Below are 10,664 nucleotides of genomic sequence, written 5' to 3' on the forward strand. Positions count from 1 at the left end.
GTGTGTGTGTGTGTTGTGAACGGGGGCCCTGCTTGAAATTCAGCAGGTTGAGGCACTAGGCGAGCAGCAATGTGTCTTATCGCAGCGAGAGAAGGCCCAGCAAGAAGAAACAGGATGCGCGCGGATGGGGGAGGGGGGAGAGCGAAATAGTGACAAGCTAGGAATGAAAAAAATAAAGGAAAAATGAGCAAATAAACTCGGAGAGTGTTTAGAATTTTCAACCACCTTAAGGTCCCCCAAACGCCCCCCCCCCACCTTTCATTTATGCTCACCAAGGATTTTTTCCTGTTTAGCACCTCGAAGATGTCCTATTTGCTGGAAATGTTGTCCCATGGGACAAAGACAAAGGAGGGAGACTATTAATGTTCTTTTTTCATATGCAATGCTAATTAGCGGACACAGCTTGCTTGGAAATCTTGGAAAATCAACTTGTAGTATCATCAGTTTTGTCCAGGCGTGTTTCATGAGTTTATTTTGTAAAATTGTTAAACTACAGGTTGAGGCAGTTCATTAGGTTTTTTTGTTTGTTTGTTTGTTTGTTTGTTTTGTTTGTTATTTTAAAATCATTCTGCTGAACCACCAATTCAAATGTAATTTCTGATTTACAATCGTTAGACGGTCTACAATTTTTATTACTTTTGTCAGATTCAAATTATTTCTATGATCGTTGTGGGGTTTTCTTTCAATAACAGAGGAATAATATATTAATACATAATAGGTACTGTTTAAACATACTGCACAGACGTACTGTACATTGTACAAATGTGTACCTGTACAAACTGTACCTTTATATACAAACATATATTTCATATATTTCAATTTGGTCCATGTGTACATGTTATTAACACCGCCTACTTACTTGCACAGAAGTTGGACCAGTGTTGCTTAACCTTTATTAAGCCAAGGCACTCTTTTTGACATTACAAAAATGCCACGGCCAGCAAACAAAAATGTCACCAAAGTTATGAATTCAGAAATAATGATGATTTTGTCTCTAAAATCTGATCTAATTGAACACAAAGCTATTATTCTGTTCTCAGAATGGCAAAATCTATTTATAAAATCATTTTCAGACCAAATAAGTCACATTCTGTATCTTCCCACAGCACACCGACTGATCTCTCAGGGCACGTTATCGAATGATTGGACTAGACTACTGGAACATACTCAAGGCACTCAAAGATCTACTGCAAATTTAGCTCTACCGTCAAACTAGCACTGGCACCATTGCGCATTGTGAAAGCGGTACAAGCAGGTGATTTTGTCATTTAAAATAAAAATCAAACAAACGCAAACCAAAATCAAACAGTTCTGTAATTACTCATTTTGGCACTAGGTCATAATACTTTTCTTTTTTGGTGCAGAGGCGCACCGTACTATGTAAATGTAGGAACTGTCATGCCCTTCCTTGCGGGCAAGGAGAGCCACCATTGCGATGCAATTTGAGCCGTTTAGCGAAACGCATAAATACAAATGAGAACACTTGCAAGCGACAGCTGTCACAGCTCACGTTCTCAAAGACGAACCAATCAACCCGACTCCAGCTCGTGACCTCACAAGTCTACGCCCACATCCAATATGCATATCATACAGTATGTAGAATAATTACATATTATAAAAGCAGTTTTTTAAAAATATTGTTTTATATTTTTTTTTATCAGTTATATTTTGGGGGGCTGAATAGATTAATGACATTCATTCCAACTGGCACAACTGATTTGGTTTGCAAATCCATTTGGTGATGAGCTTGGTCACACAATGAAATGAACTCAAAAGTGAAGATACCGCCGTTTTGCTTTCCTCATCTTCTCCCTGCATAAATCACCCCCCGCCCCCGTGTTTTTTTTTTTTTTTTTATGTCATTCTCTAAAAGAAATCAGGCGCTAAGAAGGACGAGGCAGAGGTCAACAAGCTGTTTTGAGGAGAGGTGTTTGTTAAAGGTCAACTCCACGGCAGCTACAATAATGCGGGGGGACTCTACTTGCCGAATGACAAAGCTGTGTGCTTATTGAGCCGCATTCAGCGTCCAAAAATGGCGAGCGGTGCCGCCGAAATGGCAAAAACACTGAATGTTAATCAGTCACGTTACTTAGGTTCTCTGCAGCCCTCACTTTGAACTCATGTTGTCAGCCGCGACATTTTGCACGGATGAGGTGAATTGATATCAGAGGGTTACTCTATAGTGTGTCTGTGTGCATGTGGTTTCGAGTAGTGTGAACAGAAGGGGGACTAATAAGAAGACGTGTTATCCTTTCATCTGACACACACACATACACACACACACACACACACACACACACACACACACACACTCACACACACACACCGTTTTAATCATGACATTTACCAATCAGCAGCCATCACCAGTCAATCACACTGGCTAAGATTTGATCTTCAATTAGTTAACACGCTTCTGTGTGCCTGTGCACGTGTGTGTGATCTTTTGACACTTGTGTGACATGTGAGAATGCTTAAAAAATTGAATGTGTCACTGTAAAAAAAAAAAAAAAAAGTAAAACTAACGTGCATCTTACGTCTTTTTCACTTATATATGCAGGCTAATTGATCGTCTTTTGTGTCCATAACTGTGTACTTTATTGAGCATGAAAAATGTTATATATCGCATTTCATTTTCCTGTATCACGTGTCGTTAGGATGGCAACTTCAGCCGAGGAACTGTTCTGCCTGAAGACCCTCCGTTCCCCAACGTGGGACAATCATCCTTTGCTGATTTTGGTGAGTAGAACACACGCACAGTGAATCCGTGTAATTCGAGTTGTTCGATATACTTGTGCTCTTTTTAACTGTGGTTTAAGTTGTGAGCGTGGGGGCATCTCACATGCAATGCCACTCATTCAGAGAGGTTGATTGGCAATGGGAAATCTTTTTACTCTGTTTCCAAAAGTTAACATACACGAATGCAGGCTTAAGATAAAGTGAAGTGGAATTCAGAAATAACAACTCCTTGCCTCTGGTATTCACTTTCACCTTACGTAAACTAGATCCAGCAGGCATTCCAGGAGCTTCTTTCCCCTTACCATTAACTTTTTAAACAGGCGGCTCCTATTTCAGTGACACTTAGACGATTCTCTGCTCTGTCATTATTACAGTATTCCTCATTGTAGCTCCATTACTCTTCTTTATTTGGACATTTATTGCTGATCGGTTCTACCATAATGCTGGACATTTTACAATATCGTCAGTGTGTAAAGACTGCATCATTTCCACATTGTTGGGGATTAGTGTTACCACACTACTTAGTCAGAATATATTGCCTAATGAATCCACAATAGTAAAAGCAGATCCAGCCGGCTTTACAGGAACTCTGTTACTCATTCATATAATTATCCTGTTTTAATTGTTGGACTCACCAAATGTAACTCGGTTGGGCAGCCCTTATCAGGAAGCCAATTGGACAGAAAATTGTTCAACACCTAAAAAGCTGCATCTTGCGCAGGACCGGATTGAACTCAACTGGGCCCTGGTTGCTGTACGAGAGGCTCCCTGGCTAAGTCCCTTAAGCCTCCTCCGCATTTAAAGCAGGCTCATCCTGTAACTTTCTCCCGCCGTCGCTATTGCCAGACAGGGCTAATCTACACAACACACACACATAACACACACCATCTTGCACACACACTGTTTTGTGAAAGTCTTATCCCCCTTAAACAATCTTGGCCGGTGTGAGTCATTGTTCGCCCCGGCTTTACATTTTATTCACCACAAATCTCCGCCGGCTCACTTTAATCTCCGCTCTGCTGCAAAAGTGGCCTGCTGGGTGCTCTTGACTGGGTGAACCTCGGACAGTCACTGAGGTTGGTGCTTTGTCATTAATAAACAGCCAGGACAACCAGGATAGTGGAAAGCAAGAAAAGACAAACCTACTCTCCAAAATTAATTGAAATATGCTTTGAGATTTGGCTCGTCTGTAAATTACTGAATTAGCTCTGTTGCCATGTTTTCATTTGTATTGCTTTTTTTTTTAGTTTGGCCCTTCTTAGCTGAGGATAGAGGGTTGCGAGGGTCACAATTCTTCTAATCTGACAATCCGATGAGGGGGGACAGAGAGAGAGAGCTGCCTCCCTAGATTTCTGCTTGACCTGGCCCTGACAAGCATCTCACTGACCCTGACAATGAATATCTATTTTTCCTTGAAAACCGCATTACATCTATTCATAGTGTGTGCCAAACCACGTCCGTTCCTAATTGACGTGCAGCCTGTGCATGGAACACAACGAGCCCTTTTGCTTTGTGGTCGAGGTTATTGCATTTTTCACAGCGACAGTGGCTCATTCATCATTAAGTGATGTAGGTGTGCCATTGCCAAGCATGTCCACCGACCTTGATGCAGGTCAGGGGGAGGAGGGCAGTCATGTAATGACACAAGAATTAGGGAGAGGAAGGAGGTCGGTAAGAAAGGAGGTCAGTATGAAGGAAGGGGAGGCGGAAAGGAAAGTTTCCGGTTCCAGAGAAATCTTGTGTAAGAGATGGCTGGGATAGAAAATTACAGTGTTGAGACAGGTCGGGAGGTGGTAGACTGAGAGTGTGCAGCCAGGAAGGCGGTGGATACAACAAAAACGAGAGTAATTAGGTCATGAGACATAAAGGTAGTGGTTAGGAAGGAAGTGGTTTTGAAGAAAGCGAATATGGATGAAGGCAAGGAATATGGACGTGTATCATCCCCAATAAAATGAGGTGGGTAGGATGAAGAAAGGAAGTGGGAGGGGCAGGTATGGAAGAGGTGAGTTGGAAGGAGGCGGGGAGCAAGAAATCAGGCTTTTCAGATGGGACAGAGGCTATGTTGGAAGTGAGAAGGCCACGCAGGGAGGGGGAAGCAGACTGCTGCGTGACCTCAGACTTCCCACAGACATGGAGAGTTTTCATACAGCGAGACACAAATGTGTTCTGATGTGATATTTAAACCCTGTGTGTGCGCTCAGGTAAGCCGGCATGTGAACAGGCTAGCCTAGTTACCTGCAACTCCCCCTTGCTGCTCCCTTCCCACTCATCTTATTATTTCGTGTTACATGCAACCTCTCCACCTCTCTTCTTGTATCTTCCTCTCCGTCCGCCTCATTCCCCCGTCCCCCTCTAACACCTCTCTTCCTCCCTCATTTTCTCTCCCTTGTCCACCTTTCATCCCCCGTCGAGACTTCACAACATCTTGAAGTGGCAATATTTTCCGACTCTTCTTTGCAGAAAACACTCCACATCTGTCAAATTGCGAGGAAATGTCCTGTGCATTTGCCTCTTCAGCTTACCCCACTGATGTCTGATAAGATTCTGGTCTGGACTCTGGCTGGGCCATGACAATACTTTCAAGGTCCCATGCAATCAAAATATTTCATGTTTTCAATATAATATAGGTCATGTGTCCTGGTTTCATTTTGACATCCTCACAGTTTGCCGATTGTTTGTAATGGGCTAAAAGAGGAGAGAGACTAATCAGAGTGTGGCGTTGTTGTGACATACCTGTATATTTGCTACAAGTACCTGCCTACTTGGTGCCTGTGACACGCCCGCTCAACTCAGGAATAATGACTGAATGGCTGCGCACCTGCTAATACTTGAACCATCGGCCAACTTCGCAAGCGTTTTGTCTTCAGTTAATTTTGGGAGAAATGATGCCGTCCGTCACCATCCTTCACTGTTGGTATGTTGGCAACATTGCTTTTGCACCAAACATACCTTGGCACTTGTGGCCAAAAAGTTCAACCTTGGTTTTATCGTCCCATAACACATTTTCTCAACATCTAGCCTACTGCATAACCCAGACATATGAAGAAGATGGGAGATTGTTGTTACAAGTACAGCCGGCGCTTGCCAGAAATTGCCGCAGCTCTGTCAGTGGAAGTCCAATTCTTGGTATTGTCACTTACGGTGCAACATTTTCTCCAGGGGATGCCAGTCTTAACTGTGCTACATGCTCGATTTAATGCCTTGGAAATGCTTTTGTACCTTTCACCTGACCGATACTTTTAAACATTGAGATCACTCTGCTGCTGCGGAAGCTCTCTGCGGCCCGGCTTGTACTCTAAGCTGTGACTACAAAAATGTCAGGAAAAGCGTACTGGAATCGTGTGGATTTTATTTGCCGTTAGCCAGAGGCAGTTAAAATGGTGGCAGCTGTGTGCTGACTCCCATAAAATATGAAGATGAACTGATATTAGGGTGTAGGTTCCCATAGAAAAAAAAAATCAACAGACCGAACAACCATAAAAAGAAATAAACAAAGAGACAAGAAAAAAAAGCTTGTTATAAATTATGCTGTACGGTGCACATCAGATGAAAAGCACTCGGGAGGAATAGGCAGGCGGTGTACAAAGGGTGGCAAAGATGGACGGAGACCCACACCAGAGGAGGCTCCTCCTCGGGAGGAAGGCGGGAAGGAGCGAAAGTGACAGATGAGAGTGAAAAAAGGGCATAGCAGGAATGAAAGCGAAAGAGATAAGAGAAGGTATTCATGGAGGAATGGGCGGGCGGGAGCGCATTAGTTTGTGGGGGGTGTTTGGTCGTCGGTAAACACTGGAGACAGGATGGTGAACGTCAGCTTGTGTAACACAACATTTTCTCTCATTGTGAATTTCCCCCCTCTCCTAACACTACCTTTGCCTCTATCCATCCATACATCTTTCTGCCATGCTCTTGTTTCAGGTTCCAGTCGGACTCGGCGATACAGCCTCGAAAGAAAATAATTTTTTGCCCTTTAGAAAACACAAATTTGCTCTTCTGAGATTTGCCTTATTTCTTTTGTTGCCAAACAACTTTGCAAACATTCCCCCCCCCCCCCCAGTATCAACTTCCATAGCTTTACAGCTAATACGATTGTAGAGTAAGTGATTCCTTTGGAAAGTAAAAAGAGAGCATCATGTATCTCCATAATTCAGACCCGACAGCCTGCTGTAGAAGTCAACGCAGGTTTTAAATTTGCAAGATTTTTACAACGCCAAAAAAGTGTTTTGTAAATATTCCAGTACTAAGTACCTTGGTGAGTTGAGGCCTGACTAATTTGTAAACAGGATGCAATAAGTTGCTTTTCCTTGCATCAACTTCCAAATATGTAACGGCACCTTTTTTTTTTTTTTCAGGTTTGCCTCACATTTTTGAGGTCTGGGGTTCAGGGTTTCAAATTAACTTAAAATTCTCCTCACCACTTTTTGTGCTCTTGCCAATCAGTCCACTTTTTTTGTTTTGTTGTTGATTTCATTTTTTTTTTTTTTCTTCTTGATAACTCTGTCATGATTCTGGCAGATGGCGACGGCTACCAGGACCACCTCCTACCCCTGTGCTTAGATGAAGCATGCCAACGCAGCGCCATTTACCTGGCCAAGTCGGGCTCCAAAGAGGTACACACACGCGCACAACCACATACACACGCACAAACTAAAACGACCTTAGTGTGATACAGAAAACATCACTGCTTTCTAACTTCTCTTTTTTTTTGCTTCCACTGCATGTTTTTGTTTTTTTTTTGCACTTCCTCATCTTTTTAGGTGATATTTCTCATTCAAGCAGTTTGAGCCCAGCAACAAAACAAGCAGTACAAAAGACTCTCTTTTCTTCACAAAAACAAGTAAAAGACATCATGCCAAATTTAGAACCCCTTGATGCCACTAATTATTTCTTGCACAAAACGTTGCACGGAACGTCCAAAATGGGTGTAAAATCTCAAAAATTCCAATTGTCGACAATAAAAGTAATAAATATTTATTTTTATTACTGACCCAAGAGGGTTAAAGTCTTTCTTTTTTCTTTCTAGTTTCTTTGTAAGTACTAAACAATGTTGACAAATGCAACTAATCGGTGCTAAGTACTGTCATCAGTAAATTTTCCAATGAAATAAACATTCATAAATAATGAACATATGCATTACACTAAATATTTGATATTTGTTCATATAGAGTGGACCCGCATATTCACTGTTTGGTGTTCCTAAATTCAACTTTTTGGAGGGTGCCCATTCCCCAGTATTCACAAAAACTGCTTTGTCGTGTATATTTTCGATCCCAATCCCACTCTTCTTTGCACTTTTTTTAACCATCGCTCCCAGTTCTTCGAATTGTGTTTTCTATTTTGTTTTGTTTGTTTATGTATTTATATTTAGTGCAGTTATAAGTGGCATCAATTGTTAGCAGATTTTCACGATTTGTGGTTCGGTTATCCCCTGTAAATAATGTGGGTCTGCTGTATAATAGTTTCAGTGTTTTCCTTTGAGGAGGCTGTGCCACTAGCTGAACTTCTTTTTGAAAAGCAAACACAGACGAGGGCAATACTAACTATGTAATTGCAAGCAGTAAATTATACAATACATTTGAATAAATGAAATATCAGCAAAACAAAGTAATCAAAATGTGCAACAAAATAGAAAATGAAATGCAAAACAGTTTGTGGGTTTTTTTTTTGTTGTTCTTTTTGTTTTTATTTTTTATTGTACCAATCCATTTTTCCAAACAGCAAACAGTGCCTTCACTTCAGGGAATCTGGCTTTTCTTCGATATCATCCTGAGATTGCAGGTTGCTGACGTAAGAAAATGATTTGCAGCAGACGCAGGTGTCATTTGTCACGAAAAAATAAACGTAGCTGGGAATTCGGGCGAGGAGAAATGAAAAAACTTTTTTTTTTTTGTGAGGGCTTGGACTTTTTAATCTAGACTTTCCATCCACAAAAGAACAACCCTGGTGAGCACTTTCACAACATTTCCTCGCTTACTTAAAAACTGCGGAATGGGGCCGGCGATCATGTTAGGGAATCATGCCTGTCATCTCAGCAGGTGGAAACATCGCCCGCAGCTTACTGCGTTACTTGTTTTGTGTGTGCATTCACACTGTGGTCCACTGTCATGCTTTTATTTTTTTATGTTTTATGGTTTTCCTTGCAACGAATCAGCAGAACCAACTCACACACTGCAAACACTGTTCTTAGATCGAGATCATATGACAGTATCTCAAATCAAAATATGCATGTTTCCTTAATGAGGTATTTTATTGCTTGTTATGAGTAAGATTATGTGAAAATAAGAAATACAATACTGTAATTCTGCCGGCTCCGATGGTCTAAATACACTAGTTAAAGGACATCAGTGTTTTTTTCTAGACTAGCTCTTTTTACTTGTTTTAAAGAGGAACCAAACTCAAGATGTCAAAACGCTATCTTTTAAATGTGTGTATCTTCTTGATCTAATGCTGTTTACTTAAGTATGCAAAAGTATTGCAAAAATACATTGAAAGAATCACATATACTCGCCGACAGGTGTCTCCATTTTCACAATTTCGAGTGTGTGAATTTGCGGAAATGTGATGCGTATAAGCCCCTCCTGCCCAATTTATTAAAGGGGAAGTCAACCCCAAATTTTTTTTCATAGTAATATTTTTTTGTGTGGCCCTGCTAGCCTTAATAGGGATTTCTGATTAATAATGCCTTTGTGGAATATGTCAACTGAAAATGACCTCACAGTTGCTCAGTGCTCAGGTAACGACCAATCACTACTGCTTAACTCAGATACCACAAACTTATTACTGTAAAGAAAATTTAGGGGGTTAACTTCCCCTTCAACTAACAAACCTCGACCGAGTTAGTAATTATTCAGCAACAAACTGCTGCAGATCAGTCAGATCCGCTTATCTAGCCAGCTAATGGCTGATGTGCTGACTCCCAATCACTGGTCTCATCGTTTGGCATCATACAAGTTGGTGTCCTGTGTTACCCTGCCAGCGTATACTGTTGACATCATCAGTTTAGAACCAACCCGAAAGCATGTTCAGTCCCGAACTGAATAAGATTTTTAAAAATGCTAATTAAACATGGTGCCATTTGCCAGCGTTATCAGCTAGGGGCTAGCAACTAGCTACTTGCCGGGTAGCCGGTCGCCCAGGGCCAGGCAGCAAGTGCATCTGCTCAGCCGGCAAGTGCCCGCCCGGTTGGCGACAGCTGGCAAACTGCTTGTGTTTTGAAAGGCGCATTAATCGTCCAAAATGAATCTGCACGCTTACTTTTGATGCTTGACAGTATGATACTGTTGCCATTCTTACATTTCCATGTTTAGCAAACTCGGCGTACTCCACTGTGCTATAAACAAAGCCACATTCTGCTGTAGTCGTGACGTCATTTCCGCACCACAGCTGACAACGATTTTAATAAACATGATGCTGATTAATTATCCTGTTTAATTCGTATTCCGGGAACTCAGTGCAAATCAGACTAAGGTGTTTTGTCTTGCGCTGGCACATACAATGTATTCATGAAGAAAAAGGCATTAGCCAGCCAATCGCAAGGCACTTAAAAGACAAACAACCAGTCACCCTTAGACCTCCTAGCGTCTTAAATCAAGCTAACGTACATGATTTTGAAATGTGTCAGACACAGACATGGCCACCTCGAAGACCATCGTGCTGGCACGTTATTTACCATAGGGTTACATTTTGCTCACAAAGCTCACCAACTAACTTCAGATGTTCTACTGGAGCCACACACAGGAATGGTTTTGAAGCACTGATGCTTCAACAACACACACACACACACACACACACACACTACCACCACCCACACATGGTCTTTTCAGTTTACATCCCACAAGTTGGCAGGACGCCTGACTCTCTTTCATTCCATCTTCTGCCACCGGAGAACCAGCTTCCACTTGCTTATTTACACCGCTCCTCTCAACACATCC

At 41.8% G+C, this 10,664-nt stretch overlaps 1 protein-coding gene across 1 annotated transcript in view; it reads left to right on the forward strand.

Annotated features, from left to right (window-relative positions):
* The window catches only part of itfg1 (integrin alpha FG-GAP repeat containing 1), an 88,037-nt gene that overhangs the window by 20,911 nt on the left and 56,462 nt on the right, over positions 1 to 10,664 (forward strand). The window contains exons 8-9 of the mRNA XM_019876392.1: positions 2,655 to 2,736; positions 7,249 to 7,343. Coding sequence (XP_019731951.1) covers positions 2,655 to 2,736; positions 7,249 to 7,343 — 177 coding nt within the window. The remainder of the gene's footprint in view (positions 1 to 2,654; positions 2,737 to 7,248; positions 7,344 to 10,664) is intronic.

Source organism: Hippocampus comes, unplaced genomic scaffold (assembly GCF_001891065.2).
Source record: "Hippocampus comes isolate QL1 unplaced genomic scaffold, H_comes_QL1_v1.1 scaffold150, whole genome shotgun sequence".
Taxonomy (NCBI): Eukaryota; Metazoa; Chordata; class Actinopteri; order Syngnathiformes; family Syngnathidae; genus Hippocampus; species Hippocampus comes.